We start from the raw sequence: 18,824 nt of genomic DNA, 5'->3' as shown, positions 1-18,824 counted from the left end.
GTATGTGAAGTGCTGTGGATTTCAGGAGTTGACAATGATCGCGAAGTACATTGACTATTGCAATCATCTCCTTCAGGTTGGAATGTAAGGACTTTTCCTCCGAGGTCCATTGGCCCGAGAGAGGTTGGTTGTCCAGCATTGCTCCCCAACCTACGTCGCTCGCGTCGGTCACTAGATGATGCACTGGGGCATGTACGTGTATTTTGGACCGGACCTTGTAGTGCTGAAGCCACCAGCGAAGTTCTGTCATCGTTTCTTTCGAAAGGGGTAAATACCTTGAAGACTTTTTCAACGTAAGGTTTAGTTGCTCTTGAAGGTAGCGATAGTGCAGACGCCCTCTGGGGACTACAAAACTGGCGAAGTTCAGAGTTCCAACTACTTTTTGTAATTCGACCAGATTTGCCTTCCTTATGTGTAGGAGTTTTGAGACTTGTTTTTCCAATTTGCATGTTGATCTCTGTGGCAGATATTTTTCGTTTTTCCAGGGGTCCCACATTACGCCTAGGAATTCTACAGACCTTCTCGGGGAGGCTATAGATTTTTCTAAATTTAGTGTCCATCCCAGGTTTGTTAGGGTGTGGATTGCCAAGTTGACATGCTCCTTCAAGTGATGGTAGTCTTGGTGAACCAAGAAAAAGTCGTCTAAGTAAATGAGGACACGAATCCCCTGATTGCGAAGCTGTTCGCCGATCCAGTTCGTCATCGCTGCGAAAGACTTTGGTGCTGTGCTTAGCCCGAAGGGCAGACAAGTCATTTGCATTAATTTTCCTTTGTACAACAACCGAAGGAATCTCCTGTGAGCTGCGGCAACCGGGAGATGAAAGTAGGCCTGGTGAATGTCCAATTTTGCCATCCAGTCGTAAGGTTGCAAGAAGTCGGGGACTCGCTGTACATTTATTAGTCTGAACCTTTCTGGTTGTACGTATTTGTTTAACCGCTTCAGGTTGAAAATGGGTCGCGACGTGCCGTCGCTTTTTGGCCTCAAAAATATGGGTGATATGAAGCTCGGAGAGAGGTCCGCAGGTTCGAGTACCCGTTGTCTGAGCATTTTTGTTATGATGATATCCATCTCTGGAGATGATTGTGTTATTCTGCTGCGAGAGTTGGGTATATATAGCGGGGGTTTGGCCTCGAACGGTATATGATACCCTTTTATCATCTTTAAGATGCGCACCGGTGCTCCCAGGCGTTGCCATTGTTTGTAGTGAAACGTGAGCTGACCGGCAACAAATGTGCTTTGATTGTCAAAATTGTGAACGTTGCCGACTTCCCCGATCCCGGTGGGATAAGGAGGAGCGGGACTGTGGTCCTTTTGAGGACTTGTAGTTATGATGGCCTCTAGAGCTCTTTCCGCTATGAAACGAATTTCGTTTGAACGAACCCCTTGAGGCGTTACCTCTATTGCTCTGGGGCCGACTAGTCGCATTGCCGTGTTGATGCAAGGCTGAGGTAGACGGGCTCGGATCGTTCTGCGGTGCAGGGGTTTTGCGATCCTTATAATTAGGCCAGAAAACATTTTTCATTCCACCGAACTTTTCTATCAAAGCGCTGAATTTGTCCACATCAAACAAATTGTTTATAGTTGGGGGTATTTTACGAAAAGCACTTCTATGGTAAATATCCTTCACAGACGCCAGGGTGGCCTCTCGCCTGCGCTGTATAATTTCGGCCCTATGGCCACACACTATTTGAAGGGTATCGTTATACGCCTTAACGTATTCACCGTTGGTGAATATTTCATTTATTTTATCATAAATCGTGTTGTACGATAATGATGCTCCTTGTTCATTCACCCAAGACAAAAACGTCGTGAATTCGGCTTGTAAAGCCTCACGTTGCTTCAGAAGAGCGTAAGTGGTTCCTGCAAATGCTTTCTCTAAGGTAGCGTCAGAACGTGATACGTCGTAACGCCTAATCTCGTCATTAGCTTGTAAAGCAGTAAAGCCGGGCGAGCGGACGTACAGCTTCTGTACATCGGCGTATCTGACATTGTTCCACTCTTCTTGGTTGAACCGTTGTATGTCACTTAGTTGTTGCACATACACCGGGTCTGCGGCTGGTATCGAAGGCTCCTGTGTTTTGGTGCCCAAAGTCCAGGTGAGTTCAACAGGTTTCCCCGTGGGAGAAGGACCCGCCTCATCAATTAAATTGTCGCTACAATTAAGATCAACGTAGTCGCATTGATCATTATAACTACAACATTGTTGTGGGTAGTTATTGGAGTTAGAACTATTAATTTGATTTTTAAGCATATTGATTTCCCTGAATAATTTGTCATATTTACGATCGCGGCGTCGTTTAGCTTTTGGCTTACCTCTTGAACTAGATTCCGAACTTGTTGTGTCGGAATCAGAGGTACTAGTTTCCTGTTCCTTCCGTTTTCTAGGAGATTTCTGCGCACCCTGTGCAGTACTTATGCAGTTAGATCCCTCCATAGTTATTCCAAAACTACAAGAAAACTGAAAATAAGCATTTAGAATCGAATGGTAACACCATTTTATTGAAATACACTTTGTTAAAAATTGCTATAATAATATTAATTATTGGAGGGTAGATTATAACAACACATTAATGATCCTTTCACTGATATTAATGCAAAGACCACTGTAAAGTATTGTGGTAATAAGGCATACCACAAACTTAGAATTTAAAAAATATTTAAAAAACTCACCACAAGATATATTCCGTAATAATCACTGTATTTTAATATTAAGTAACTGAACACTATAATCTCTTATATCTTGGGGCTACGTCCGTTTTAGATCGAAAGTCAAGACGCCAATGATCGCAAGAGGCATTGCAGCTACCTGCAAACCTCTGCCACGGTGAGAGAGGGTCGCCGGACCGTTAGAAAGGAACGGATAGATAGGTAAGACAGAGACCACGAATAGGAAACGTTCGGAAAGTCAAGTACGCTACTCTCATGTTTTATTAGGTTTGGAAGAACGGTCAAGTTAGTTTAATATCTATTGATGCAATATTAGTGCTTCGTGGCATAAATATGGCTACTTATCGTATTAATGAAACCACAAAACATCGAATTATATATTTGAAGGAGGAAGGTGTTTCCGTAACAGATATATCAAATGAACTGGGAATATCCGTAAGTATCGCTTTAAATGAGTTACCTACCTATCGAATTATTCGCATCTATTCAAATATTTTTTCTTTCTTTTAGAGAAACACCGTATACCGTTGGTTAGAAAGATGGCAAAGTGATGGTGCAGTGCGTAACCATGTCTCGTTTGGTCGTCCACGTAAAACAAGTACAACTCAGGATAGAAATATAGTGCAGCGAGCTATAAGTAATCGATTTATAAACTCCAGGAATATATCTGTGGAATTTGGCGTATCACAGAGCACAATAAGACGACGTCTACGAGAAAATGGGTTACGCCATCGTATTCCAGCTAAAAAGCCTATATTAACGCCGAGGCTTAAAGCGCAACGTTTACAATTCGCACGAAATTACTTAAATTACAATTTTGATAATGTGATATTTGTAGATGAAAAAGTTTTTTGTTCATCTGCCCAGGGACGGTTATCTCTATACCGAACATCGAACACAAGGTATGATGAAAGAAATGTTCTCCCTAACAATCGCAGTGGTCGCATCACCTTAGGATTTTGGGGATGGATGACCCAAAGCGGACCGGGAGAGCTAGTCGAGGTGGGAGGAAGAATGACTGGTCTCCGATATAAAGACATCCTAGAAAACGTTTTGCTTCCAACCGCCAGGATTTTTTTCCACATGAAAGGATTAGATTTGTCCAAGATAACAGTTCCGTGCATAACTGCAGAATTGTTCAAAATTACTTGGAAGGTAACCGAGACCTGGAGTTAATTTCGATGCCACCTCATAGCCACGACCTAAACCCGATAGAAAACTTATGGGGCAAAATGGTTCAAGTGTGGGACAGTACTCGAGCGCGAACCACCGCAAATTTAAGGACTCATGCTGAAGAAATTTGGGAGTTCATGAGAGGAGACAATTTTTGCTACAATGCGGTACAATCCATGCGAAGACGTCTTTCTGATGTAATTCTAGCAGACGGTGGCTACACACGATTCTAATTAAGAAATAAATATAATTAAACCTATAAAAATATATTTTTAACACCCGATGAGATTTGTTTTTTTTTTAGCGAAAGGACCGCCCAATTTGTATAAACTGCGCCCTTATTGTCTAACTTAATAGCAATCGCAATGGAAATCGTTTGACATTAGTGACTTTTGAATTAAATATATCAAAGCAAGCATTAAAGCACCACTTCATTTGACATATATGACTTGCACTTGACCAATGTCAATGATTAATCAATTTACTTATCGGAAAAAATGATGCACAATGAACTTTATTGCATGTCATATAAAGTCCATTTTTATTATGTGTTGCTATATTTTTAGCTACTTGGGTGCTACATATTTTTGAATACTTTGGTTGCTTCATACTTTTGGACACTTTGGCTGTTAGGCAACCAGTGGCGTTGTGGTTGTCACGGTACTAATGCCGACTTGGATGTTATCAAGTATTTGGTGTTGTGCGTGCTCCGGTATATTTGTACACGGAGGATGGTCTAAACATTTTGATCGCTTTGGTTGAGCCATTCTTAATGGTCATATTGAATGTTTCCATGTATTTGGTAATCTTGACTGCTACGTACTATATGACGCTGACTGTACATATAATAGACTTTAGATATAAATTATATCGTTAAATTCCAACGCAGTTAATAAAGCAACACACTTAAGGTCCGTTCACATTAGGTCGGCAAAATAGTTTACCGCGGTTTTTCCACCGACCGACAAATCTTGCTATTTAAATTGCCAATAATCGGCTGGTCTACCTTTAAGTAAACAAAACAAACCTTTGTTGCTTAATAGTTATCGGTCAGTGGGTAAACGGTAAAAATGTCAGGCCAAATGAATGTGAACTGGCACTAAAGTTTTAAACATGTATTGTATATATTCGTTACAATTATTTAAAGTAAATCCTGTGAAAGAAAAAGATGAATGTTATAAAAAATATCCTCTAATTTATGAACAACCGTAAATTTATTAACAATGTCTTTTTTTAGATAAACTTGAAACCTGAAATTCTTATTGCAATTTTTTGTTATATTTGTCATGCTGACATGGGGCTCTTCAAAAAAGGTGCAAAAAGAGCTCTCATACAAAGCCGGCGATGCATTGGCAACTCCTCTGGTGTTGCAAATGTCCATAGGCGGCGTTGACTACTTTCCATCAGGTAGCACGTCTGCCTAATCGTTAGGTTATAAGATAAAAAAAAAAAAAAAAAAAAATGCTGCTGGACACGTGATTCTCTCACATTCTCATAAAAGGATAGCGCATACGATATCCTGCTACTTTAAAGCATCAGGTATATGATAGGTACTTTAAACTGTTCATGGTTAAACACGGTTTAAGGACTATTATTTTAACAACTTAACGCTGAAGCACAGAAGCGGATTTAACCATTAGTGGTTGCCCATCCAACTCTCGAACGCGCCAACGTTACTTATCGGTACTCTTATGCGGTTCTCATAATAGCGTTCTTTACAATCTGGCTTGTTTACACCTCGTTAACACAGAATAGGCTCTGAAATGATTTGCTGTACTGTACCTATCGTGGCTGGCAGCTCGCCAGACCTCCATGTTGTATGTAATAAACTGTACATTATGTCCTTCCTATTATAAACTCGAAAATGCCATATAAATTCATACTGCACTTTACATGCAAGGTTTTCTACTACTTTAGGATAATTAGCATAGTGATACTTATTCGTGTTTTAAATAGACGAATAAAAAGTAATACAAGTAAAATGTAGGGTGGAATAATTAGCATAACGATGCTTATTGGTATTTTAAATATACGAATAAAAAGTTATACAAGTAAAATAGCGAATAAATATTAATATTGTCGAACTTGTTTCCAGTTTCTGAATATTTTTGAATAAAGCAGAAAACGGGTATCTATTTCATTTCATGATAAGTATTCATATTATAAGTATTTTTTCTAAGGTGAATGACTTTTTAAAGTAATTTAGAGTGAGCAAGTGAAAGCAGTGATAGCCTAGTAGTTAAGAAACTCGACCTCTCGATCGAGGGGTCCGTGGTTCCAACCCCAGGCACACACATCTGATTTCTGAAAGTTAGGTGCGTATTAGAAATTAATTATCACTTGCTTAAACGGTAAAGGCAAACATCGTGAGGAAACCTGCATACCTGAGATTTATAAAAAAAATCTCAAAGGTATGCAAAGTGTCTCAATACGCACTTGGCCAGCGCGGTGGACTATGGCCTAATCTTTACACTCTGAAGGAGACCTGTGCCCAACAGTGGGACAATAATGGGTTGTTGATGAAAGTGAAACTCTACAAAAACATCAATATAAAAGTTTATTAACGGTACAGTTAAAACAGAGTACAAACTACACGGCGAATCTATTCCTAGGTACGAACGGTACAGGATTGGCGTCAGGAGTCAGGAGTAGCCTGACGTTGACGTTGGCTCGTCTCCAGCGGTTCCACATGACGTAATGATCCTTCCAGAGGAGGTACACCGTGACTGAGTACCCACAGAGGACTATTGCCATAAAGAAGTCCATTGCTGTCTCTGTTATACGATGGGATATACCTGCAAGAGAAGTTGTCTTAGAATATAGATTTTTAGATGTTAAGATAAATCAGTATAAACAAGATTTATAGCACGAATTTGTAGTCATTTACCAGTCTTAGTAAATATTATACGAGTACACTTAGTGGTGTAGAGTGGGTGTGAGCCACTCAGGGCGTAAATTTTGCCCTTAAGAATGGGTCGGCAAAAAAGAGCTATCCTCTTATCTGGAACTTTGCCGCTCGGAGAGAGCCGAGCCTAATGTTCCTATTCTTCTCTACAGCCGTATGTAATTTCTTTTGCAATGAATATTTGTAAAAAGAGAATTCATTGTATACGAAATGTTTTATAAAATATCTAATATAATATTATATAGTCGATATTTTTACGTTATCGATGTAATAGATGAGCGTGTTGCCCTCTTGATATTAGGTTGTAATGACCTATTTTAAAGTCATGGAACATTTCGTGGTTCAACTTTGCTAGCACAATTTCCACACCTATTACTGCCATAAGCACATAGTACACATAGTGCACATAGCACACCCTTCAAACCAGCACATAGTAGCACTTAACACTGTTAAGTGCTACTATGTGCTGGTTTGAAGGGTGTGCTAAGAGAGTTGTACATGACATTCCTTAAGGGCAGCAACGCATCCCTGACCGATGCCAATACGATACTAATCCTATTTGTTACTCATTACAGATGACCTTGGGCGACAGTGACCACTTAATACTCCAGTTTCATAAAAAAAGGAAAAATAAATAAGAATAAAACTAAAACAAACAAAAACACACCTTCATCTTTTCTAGCGGCATCAAGCTTACCAAATTTGTTGCCTTCGATAACAAAGTACTGTGTACCAACGATGCACACTGCGAGCAGACCGGCTGTCACCGTGGACAGCAGCCAGAATATCAAGCAGTCGGACTGTAAAAGAAATGTTATGTTTAGAAACAATTTATCTTTTAACCGGCTTAACTTGGTCACGCTATGTATACATTAATTATTAGTTAATTTTCCTTTACCTTTTCGTTGGAATTACGGGATAAAAAGTGTGTAAAAACACTCGTTTAAATATCTGCAATGTACCCAACATTCAACAAATCAACAAAACAAAACATCAACGTAATCGACTAATTTCCAGATCTAAATATTAGGTGACCGATTTTTTCCAGTCCACCTCATAATAAATGGTTGCCGTTTATGTACGTCCTGCTCTACAATTATCCACTAAAGATAATTGAAGTTGTTCTTGAGGACGGCCAGAGGTTCGTTAGGTACTGTCCTTAAACACTAAGTAGGAATACCTCGTGTTTTTCTTTTAAGACACCATTCAAACTTGACCACACTGGTGATTAAGAAAATTCTTAAAGATTTATGTGAAGTCTACCAATCCGTACTTAGCGAGATGGACTATTGGCTAAACCGGTCTCACTCTGAAGGAGACCTGTGCCTAGCAGTCAAACAGGAATAGCCTGATAATGTGAAGTCTGGAATTTGTACTAAATAACGTTTAAGACTACCTGACCCACAAAAGTCTGGGTAGGGACCCACTGGTAGTTTGTCAAAGCAAATTTCGCAAGGGTAACTAATTCGCTGTCTAGTACAATAATATATTTAGAAAGACATTGTTAAATCGCTGGCATGCTTCTTCATTTATGTTCCAACAAATTGTCAACCGTAACAAACCGTTGTAATTTGGGCACAGAGAATTTGGGTAGTCTGTATTTATCTATGGGTTATGTAGTTATTTGTTTTTATTTTTAAGGATTATTTTTATAAATATTACCGTTATGTCTGACATTGCTGAAAAATCGTCTTATCTCATTGAAATTGTACGGGATTATTCCGTACAAACAGTTGTTCACTCAAGCATAAGTTTTGAAACTGATTTTTTTAATAATAGTGTAGGAGTAGCAAATGAGCATACAGTCCACTTGATGGTCAGTGGGTACTGCCCATGGACATCTGTAAACAACCCTAGATAGGATCAGATATTCCTACCCGAGGTATGCCACCGATGCGCCGCTACCCCTGCGGACTAAGCTGGAACGCCTCGGAAAATAATGCCTCCTTTACCACACCTTTCAACCAGAACACAGTAGCGTTTAACACTGCTGTTATGAGGCAGAAATACTCGTAGGTGTGGCGGTGGTGCCGCCGGAGTCGAACCACAAAGGGTTCTTCATGCTATTAGAAATGTTCTATGCAATATGTAATACTTATAAATATTTCGATACTTCCAATATTTATAATATATCGTTTGAAACCTGGCTTAAACCGTGATATTATTTTTGCGATATAGCTAACGTTTATACGAGGCGGTAATTTAATAAGAGACGGGTGAGGCACAGAAATCCAATATGCGCGTGTCTTGTCACGTCAAACGTCAGCCATCTTTGATACGCGGTGGCGCCCTCTTGCGGTCAGAGGCGTTAAAATATCGCTCGAGGGTTGAGAACGTCTGGAATTTTCCTTTCAATTAAGTCAGCGAAGTAGGGAAGTAGATAAAATGTTTACTGTGAATTTTGAATTTTGAATTGTGAATTTGACGACTGATACTTATTAAAAATTTGTAAATTTGTCATAGATATATTATACAATAACACAGCTACATAATAAAACGACTTTCGGGCCCAGAAGTCACAACACACGGTCAGGCACAGCGGAGGGTAATGTTTTTCGAGCATATTGTATATATGTATGTCTTACACGAATTGTGTCTTGTATGTATGTCTTATACTTTGGCAGGCTTTGCAGGCTGCAAGCTGCAGCCCAAATGGCTTCGCGGATTTTAATATATGAGGTGACGCTAAATTGTAGGAGTGACGTTAGTTATATTTCTAAGGACTTGGGTTTTGGTTTATAATAGTTCTCTAATTTATATGTATGTCACTGTACTCGCGAAGATAAATTTGTTGCAGTAAATTCAAGGCATCACATAAACAGACTATGGAAACAAAGACGAACACACACTCATACCAAGAACATGTATCTAAATTCATCATTTAGATATTTGAGTCTGTCTGGCTGTCTGGAGAATAGAACCTGGATTCCTTTGCGATCAGACCAGTCTGGCGAACGCTCAGTCACGCGGGTCGTCAAAATAAATACCAAAATCAGTCCGCAATCATATCTACTTATAAAGTTGCGTATTATAGTCTTGAACGAATTAGGTACCTCAAGTGTTAAACAGTGGAAAACTATCTATCGTAGACATGTAGTTTGAAGGGCGGTTCGCAATATGCCCATGTCATGCGTCGAGTACACGCTACAATAGGAGGCAATAACTGAAAACGCGCTGAGTGAATTCAGTTTTATTTTAGTGCTTTTACTCTTTAATACAATATCTACTGATATTTCGTGATATGCTTTTTGTAATATAGAAGTAGCAAATTAGCAAATCTACCTGATGGTGTGTTATGTAGTTACGATTGGTCCTGGATACCGCTGGATACCTGGATACAGATGCGTTGCAACTAAGGACTAAGGGCCAAGGACTGAGGACTAAGATCCCATTTATATCTACAGATAATGAACGTTTCGTATCAAAAAAACATATTTTTCTAAACTATATTTCGGCAGATTTAACGCATTATTTTGACACGTCTACGCGGCTATGTTACGGTTGAAATAAATACTTAAGCTGACACGTCTGAGAGTCGTTTAAAATAGTTCTAATAGGTGTGTGTGTGTGTATGTGTGTGTGTGTGTATGAGTGTGTGTGTGTGTATATTCGCACTACTACGTTCTAAATTCTTCACACTTCGAGATGAGACCTGTGGCCAGGTTGACGAAGAAATCAGACAGAAGAAAATCAATTTGAAGGTGGTAGAACCCTTTGTGGTTCGACTCCGGCGGCACCACAGCCACACCTATTTCTACCTAATAACAGCAGTGTTAGGCGCTGCTGTGTTCCGGTTTGAAGGGTGTGGTAAGGGAGACAGACTTTTTCGAGGCGTTCTAGCTTAGTCCTCAGGGGTAGCGGCGCATCTGTGGCCGACCTCAGGTAGGAATATCTAATCCTATCTGGGGTTGATTACACATGTCCATGGGCGGCAGTAGCCACTTATCATCAGGTGGCGTGCATGTTCGTCTGCTACTCCTATATTATAAAAAAAAAAAACAACAACAGCAGTATTTGGATTGGCCTCGACGCCTAGAAAATTACAGATTTATAATATTACAGACCTAAACGCAGCTTATAGCTATCCTTTGATACAAATACAGATTACTGAGCTCTAAAAATTGAAATACGGAGTACCGCCGCCGTATAAATGATTTAAGCGACCGAAAGCAGGTGGGCACGGTGTCCAGTTGAATGTATGGTGTAATTTATAACGCCAGTCGTGCAGAAACACTCGTACAAGAATCTAGATATACGGTTGTGGTTAGTTGTGCCTACGTAATACATATTTTGCTTCGATTTCATTAAAGAATCTATCTAGGTTCACCTGGAAGGCACCACTGCTACATATGTGCTTCGGCTTTATAATGCGTTGCTGTGTTTTGTTTCGAAGACAATATTGAGATTGAGACTTATTTTTTTTACAGTTTGAATTAAAACCATCGTGTACGTGTAAAATGATCCATTTCATTTTATATTACAATTAAAATTAACTTCGTAGTGGTAACTATTTCTATAAACTCTTTTACAAATATGTGTATAGTAATTAAACATGTTTTATGTTTGGTTGATTGCCGACTTTTCCCGAAGACCTCACATAAACAAACAGTTTCGCGAAAATTGTCTTTTAAAAGCCATTTGGCGATGCGACGCGCCAAAATTGTGACACAGCAAAATATTGTGGTTCAGCATTCTTAGGGATAAATCTGAAAGAGTGATGGCACTTTTTGTAAAGTGAATAAAGTTGGTGGAGCTGTACAAATTTAAATGTGCAAGTAAACTTGCAATTCACCTATGAATAGTTACTGTCACGGGAAATTATGAAGAGTTCTGATTTTATAAGTGGGTACAATAGAACTACGAAAAAGAATGGCCAATTTTATTCATTTATTAAAAGTTGTAGTTTATGTAAGATTGTAAAAATTTCACGACCAAAATTTTTATTGGCTGATTAAAATTCGTTTTCTATTCAACAGTATCTATAAAATATTTTTTCGTGGCTCCGTGCTTTTAAAAGAGCATAAATAACGTCGACATAGTTAGACTTACATAGAACATTTTGCGACTAAATAGTAAAAAAGGTACAAAGGAGACCGTATTTTACAGGCGATATTTCAAACTTCGACCCAGGGCTCGCAATAAACAAACTGTTACGACGCAAATGGCCTTTTAAAAGCCATCGGGCGATCCGAATCGCTGGTGGAATTGTGACGCGGTGAAAAAATTTACTGCAGGCGACTTGCTGAGACAAATGGCGCGGCGGTCATTTGTGTAGAAACTAAATTAAATCAAGTTTAGAATGTGACTAAAATGATAAATAATCCCATAAAAGTTAGATTTACACTTACGTTCATGTAATAATAACGCTTTCTACATTTTAAGCTCTACATTATATATTTTTAAAGTGAGCATTCAATGTTTTTGCCAGCATTCGATTTTTCTTATTTCAGTTCAGCCAATTTATACAGTTTTAAATTATGACATTTTCGGGATTTTTTCTAAATTACACTCTGAAGAGTCTCCATTTTTGAACTGAAATTCTTGTCAGTATCGATTCTGTGGTTTCAGAAATTAGCTCTTACAAAGACGGACGAAATTTTAAAATACGTGTAAGTTTTAGAAATCATTAATAATAATAATAACCTTATGAAACATTTTTATACTTAAATCATTGACAGATGATTATGTATAGGTATTTATACATATATCAAATTTGGTTATACATATGATTAGAACTTATTCTTTTATGGCGGATCTTAGGTAGGAATCTTGTCTTATCTGGGATTGATTACCAATATCCATGGGCAGCACTAGTCACTTCACTTCATACTCGTTGCTACCTCTATATTATAAAAATATATATATTGGATGTCTTACTTGTAAATGACTTCTGTTCCGTGGATTGCCAAACCAAAGTCTAAGCGCCTGCAGTACTGTGTAGCGCGGCGTTCGGATCGCAGGATAGCTGAAAAAAAGATTATATATAAGTGTAAGTATGGAATATATGTATAGAGATAAGAAAAGGAAACGAGGAAGACAGTTCCGAAGATGGGAGGATGACTTAAAAGCAACAGCAGCAATAACATGGTCAAGGATAGCTCTAAACAGGAATGAATGGAAAGAAAAGGAGGAGGCCTTTGCCAAAAACGGGCAAACAGACCACATTGACGAAGTCGGCTCACTGGAGTCATAAAGTTATTAATTACTGTTAAATATGTGTCTGAATAAAGGCTTATTATTATTATATGGAATATATGTAAGTAAGAAAAGTATTATTTTAAGGGTCATCTGACTGGCGTCGTTGATACACTGTGGGGCCAACCTTTCGCGTCAGAGGTTGTTACAGAGGAGCTTAAATGGGGTGTTTAAAAAATCTTTTATACGAAATTTTGTCGTTCTGTAAGACATGTACCTATAGGATGTAGGTCGGCGAAAAAAAAATCCTACATGAGATACAATTAACGTAATATGAGAAGGCCTTAATTTGTGACATTCTTTTCGCCCTCCAAAAATGCCGCCTTGGGCGAGATACTCCCGCCGTTCTCGGTACGTCAATATGATAGCCTCTGGTGTAGTACTTACAGTAAATTTTAAGTGAGTCTGAGACATACAGATACTGTGAAATATCGAGTATAATAAATGGTCTTATAAAACGAATTGAAGACTAACGCTAGCAAAAGTCGAATTGAAGTTTTGATCGTAAGTTTTTTGCAGTGCAGGTTAAGTCACTATGAGCTCAATAGAACGGAAAATCAAAATGGCAGCAGATAATTTCCTGCCAAGTTGCGTTCTATCGGATCGAACTGACTCGTCTAGATCCCCTGTAATTAGCTCTAATCGATTTCCGCAATTAGTCGAACATGATTAAATGATGCTTACACTGGCAGCCCCACTCCAGGGTTCCCTATTTCATAGGTCACACACAAAGACGACTATACACCCAGACCCAACATGAAATTCAAGGCAGACCAACGCACGTAAGCCCTGATTCCACATCGCTATAGTTGCGTAGGCTACAATATTGTCGCTTAAGTTACCGAACAGTTGCCTAATCTATTGCCGCTCGGGCGTCCAATCGGTTGTTTGATTTTACAAAGTTATGTGCATATTAGATATTTATTATCACTTGCTTAAACAGTGACGGAAAACATCGTGAGGAAACCTGCATACCTGAGAAATCTTAAAAAAAAAACGTTTTCAAAGGTATGTGAAGTCTACCCATTCGCGCTTGGCTAATCTTTCTCATTCTGAGAGTCACCCGTGCCCAGCAGTGGGAGTAATGGGTTGTTGATGAATAATTTGACAATATTTCAAGTACATTATTACGTTTTCGTCGACCCTACATCTATTATTAAGTCAATATTAATATCTGTATGAAATAAATCGCAAGTGAGAAGTCGTAAGGGATTATAAATCCTTCATGTAGTAGGTACTTTGCCTTTTAATGAAGATATATTGTAACAATATAATATCAAGTCTCTAGGGCAGGCCTAGAAATTTCTAGAAATGTATTATCTCCACCGCTTCTAGTACTTAAGAGATGAGATCGTAACAATTATATTATATTTTTATTATCGGGTCATATTTTATGACCTACTTAATCAAATTATGCCTTTTCGAATATTTCTGATCGTTAAGTGAACTTAAGTAATTAATGGATGAAATTTTAATACAATTTTATCTGACTGTTTGTATATATACTGTTTAGAGAATAGCCTTATGTTGGAAAGTATTAAATTCAATATGTTTATTCTATAAGGTTTTTCTTTTTATAACAATTCTCGAAAATACTTACTAATACTATAATACCTACTAAAATCTTAAACGTCGTTGTTAGTAAATAATATTCACATTTACTCGCAACTCGTACCTCGCCAGTAGTATAACAAGTAGTGTAAATTCTAAAATTGATGTATTGCCGTTATAACGCTCGACTTTGCCTGCGCTATGTTCTGGATTATCTGTTTTCAGGCCTTTCAAATGTTTGTTCCATTAGAGAAGTACAGGCGTAAAGCTTGATTCACATTTAACATCTGTCTACGTGATAAACATGGAACCAAGTTTTCAGTTATCTACCGAAATATTTTTTTCTAATACAAGAGTAACACACGAGCATGCAGTCCACCTGATGGTAGGTTGCTACTGCCGCCCATGGACATCTGAAATCAACCCCAGATAGGTTTATATATTCCTGAGGTCGACAAAGATGCGCCGTTACTATGAGGACTAAGCTGGAATTCCTCAGAATATATGTCTCTTCCCTTCAAACCAGAACACAGCAGCGCTTAACATGGGTGTGGCGGTGGTGCCGCCGGAGTCAGACCACAAAGGGTTCCACCACCTTCAAATTACGTTGGCGGTAAATGTGAATCTACCTTTAATCTTTCGTTCAGTCCGTTGTTCATTCGTTCGTTATTATTTCAGTTCAATGCTGTCGAACGAGTGATCGGATTTGTGTAGCGCCCATTAGCAGTGCGACTGACGGGAGCATGTATCACGTAGTTACTATAATTCTCACGTAGCTCGGCTGCTTTCTTTTATAAAATTCAAATAGCAAACGGTTCATGTGATATTAGCTATGAATACTGGTAATCAATAAATAATTGGTCAAGTGCAAGTTGAACTCGCACCTGGAGGGTTTAGTAGCACCATTTTTATTTTAATTTTTAGTATTTGTTATTATAGCAGCCATTGAAGTACATACATTGTGAAAATACTCGTATGAACTGTCTACCTATAATGATTCAATAATTAGTTCGAAAAATAACGGTTGGTTGTATAAGAGCCCCTTTTTATTATTTTTTATTTTTAGTATTTGTTGTTATAGCGGCTACCGTTATACATTCTCTGTAAAAATGTCAAGTGTCTGTCTATACGGATCCGGAGATAGAGCCCTGTGACAGACGGATTGACGGACAGACAGCGAAGTCTCAGTAATAGGGTTCCGTTTTGTCCCTTTGGGTAGGGAACCCTAAAAATGAGTTTCTTTAAATAATTCTTAGACGTGAAGGCTATCTCACGATGTTTTTGTTAACATTAAGCGATTATTAATTTCTAAGCACTAAATTGTATAATCCAGCAGCGCTTAACTCCGCCCAACAATTTCATTCCGTTCATTATGACGTCATATTTCGAAATTATTTTACAATATTGTAATACAGCTTCTTATGATATTTGGAATATACAATATAGTTTGGCAGCTTACAGTAACATACAAAATATCCAATATTTACGAGCTATGGCTACTTGAGGAAGCAGTGATAGCCTAGTGGTTACGAAACTCGGTCTCTCCAACGAGGGGTCTGAGGTTCAAATCCCAGGCACTCACCTCTGATTTTTCAAAATTATGTGAGCAATAGAAATTAATTATCACTTGCTTAAAACGGTGAAGGAAAACATCGTGAGGAAACCTGCATACCTGAGATTTATAAAAAAAAAAACAATCACAAAGGTATGTGAAGTTTACCAATACGCACTTGGCCAGCGCGGTGGACTATGGCCTAATCCTTCTCATTCTGAGACGAGACCCGTGCCCAGCAGTGGGACAGTAATGGGTTGATGATATATGACTACTTGCCACATATTTAAAAAGTGCAAAAAGCTTTCCACCGAAGTTGCATTGGCGATCCCACTCGTGTTGCAAATGTCCATAAGCGATAGTAACTTTGCATATTATATACTGTATAGTACTCTTCATCAAAAGATAAACTCAACATCGTATAAACTTCCAAACTCTACAATCTACATATACACATTAATCTGCTTCCACACATTAGATATGTGTATAAATTATAACTCTACCTAAGTGTTTCACTACAAAACTTTGTTGGCCTAGATTGGCCTTTGAACTTTGTCTTCGCAAAACTTATGTCTATAAAGGTCTAGACTCCAGACTCCAGACTTACCTGAATTCGTGAAGTTTCTCCTAAGCTTTGCTAAGAGAAAGTCTAGATTATTCAAGTTACTAAATTAGCAGTAAAAGCAATATATTGGCTAGCGGCTCACACGTATGGCGCAATGGTCATCATATAGGTTTGTTTAGCACAATGCTTCAAGTTCGATTTGTGGCTAGAAATATATGTCAAATGATGCATTTAGAGTTCTGTTCTGTACGTATGTATGGTATCCTATGAGTAGGTGAGAAATATATAGGTATTCAAACATAGTAGAAAACATAGAAATCTAGCAAATTTAGAATCTTTATTTATATTACTTTTATTCAGGAGGAAGTTTGTTTATGTCATTAACCAATTACTGTTATTAACTCTTACTGCATCATATTTGGTTTCCCTTTAAAATAAGAAGGCCTAGGCCTACTATCAATTTGGCATGGAATTGCCGGTTGGTAGATGATAACATCTAAACCTAAACAACATGGACAACTCTTAGGCATCTAAATTTACTTTTACTTGCCTTTGACGGTATTTTTCAACGCCGTTAAAGCAAGTGCCATTTAATCAATTTTAGGTTTTACGTAGCATTAGTCAATAGTCACTTAAAGAAGAAATGACTTACCTAAATCCACAAAGTTCGCAATGATTCCTGCCCACTTGGTTTAACCATCGCTCCAAGCAAGACAAGTGGACATTCGCGAGGGATCCCTTACAGTTGCACGGCGATATTAGTCTGAAGAAGATAAAAAAATGTTTACTTCCAAAAAGTAGATATGAGACAGAACATTTTCGCTGTTTTCACTGTTTCCCGACTTATTTTGGGATTAAATGGCTATTTTAAGAGGTGATGGATTGGTGACTTCCCTGGTGTGGCAAATGTCCACTGCCGACGGTAACCACTTTTTATCAGGCAGCCCCATTTTACCGGTAGGTAAAAATAGTTATACAATTATTAAAAGTCCATATTAAGTGCCAGTGTAGAATAACATTAATTTCTCTCTTCCTAGGGATAGCGTGAAGGACCAAAAAATAATTTAATTCAAAAAATGGACAGAAGTATGTTTCTACTATACTTGTATACTTTGTGATTATTAATATTAAACCATTATCATTAAAAGATTTTTCATCTTTGTAAAAATAATCTTTATACCCACGAAATAAATGTATTACAACATTTAGAATGTTGTTACGCGTAATGAGGTTACGGAGATAAAATCAATTTGTCGATTCAGGTACATATAGTGAATAGGGAGTAAATATCCCTAATGCTCATATATTTCCAAACTCGTACAAAACTCAAATAAACATCAAAAGAAGTTGGACGAGAGAGCAAATAAACATGAAGACATATGTTAAAACTTCGCAACCTTTCCCGGCCTCTTGTCATGCATATTCGGCAAACATTGGAGCCAATACTTGAGAGGGAATCCCTTTGCGTGACGCACAGGTCGGATCTTTCCGTCAAACTTCCCGAAGTTTTCCTTTTGTCCGCCGGCTTCGGTAACTTTGGTTCTGCGGCTGTGTTCTTTACAAGTTCATTGGCATTCAATACTCCAGTTACGCCGGATTGACCAACAACGTAGCGGCTATTCGGTATAGTTTGGACTAAATCGTTGACGTTTCTATTTACAATATTAATGTTATGTACGCTCGGTATTTGGTTTCCATTGTGGTCTCTGTTTGTTTTCAAACAAGACACCATGAACCGTTTCAGCTCGATAAGGGTCGGCGATTCATCTTTAGTTTTATCTCTACCTTCTAAGATTGGAATTTTAAGTTCTGGTACGTTGCAATTTTTGTCTCCTTGGGGACTGAAGCTTAAAGAGGTCATTTTTAAAGCGTCAGCAACATCTTTTCGTGTGATAATTTCTTTAAGACTGTGCTCTGATTTTGAGATACCAGGTCTGATATTCCTTGGTGCTTGTGTAACACTACCGGGTAAATTCAAGAACGAGGAAGGTCCAGCGTCATCATTGATTATCACGACTTCTTCGATATTATTATCATCTCTTGCTTCTTCATTATTTTCTTTCGACGCACTTTTTTTATTCACATTCAATTTTTCCTTTTCATCCATTAAAGATTACGTTGCATTTGCATTATTTTGAATAAAATGTTAATAAAATAAATCTTAAATGAGTGTTGCAAAGTTGACAGTTAAGTTTGTCATCACAGTGTCATAGAT

The 18,824-nt window shown here is 38.2% G+C and overlaps 1 protein-coding gene across 2 annotated transcripts; it reads right to left on the bottom strand.

The window, feature by feature from the left end:
* Positions 1–6,381: 6,381 nt before the first annotated feature.
* On the bottom strand, positions 6,382–18,824 carry LOC140755251 (uncharacterized). 2 transcript variants are annotated; one of them, XM_073090494.1, is made up of 5 exons: positions 18,007–18,824; positions 17,262–17,372; positions 12,624–12,711; positions 7,444–7,546; positions 6,382–6,636 (listed from the first exon to the last, which is right to left on the bottom strand). In XM_073090494.1, exons 1-5 carry the CDS (start codon positions 18,714–18,716, stop codon positions 6,431–6,433), a joined length of 1,218 nt encoding a protein of 405 aa, XP_072946595.1. In that variant the 5' UTR covers positions 18,717–18,824; the 3' UTR covers positions 6,382–6,430. The 2 variants fall into 2 exon arrangements, with proteins under 2 accessions (XP_072946595.1, XP_072946594.1); XM_073090493.1 differs by having other exon boundaries at positions 7,414–7,546; positions 18,007–18,823.

The sequence above is a fragment of the Epargyreus clarus genome, unplaced genomic scaffold (genome assembly GCF_041222505.1).
Source record: "Epargyreus clarus isolate Ecla_fem2 unplaced genomic scaffold, WU_Ecla_fem_2.2 ptg000032l, whole genome shotgun sequence".
NCBI classification, from domain to species: domain Eukaryota; kingdom Metazoa; phylum Arthropoda; class Insecta; order Lepidoptera; family Hesperiidae; genus Epargyreus; species Epargyreus clarus.
This window is presented reverse-complemented; position numbering and strand designations above follow the sequence as displayed.

Bases quoted from the DNA above. Each gene is read 5' to 3' on its own strand.
- LOC140755251 (XM_073090493.1), bottom strand. From the start codon at position 18,716: ATGGATGAAAAGGAAAAATTGAATGTGAATAAAAAAAGTGCGTCGAAA. The intron at 7,547-12,623 runs GTAAGACATCCA...TTTCTTTTACAG, and splicing joins GGAACAGAAGTCATTTACAA to TCCGACTGCTTGATATTCTG. The intron at 6,637-7,413 runs GTGTGTTTTTGT...CTTCTCTTGCAG, and splicing joins TGCCGCTAGAAAAGATGAAG to GTATATCCCATCGTATAACA.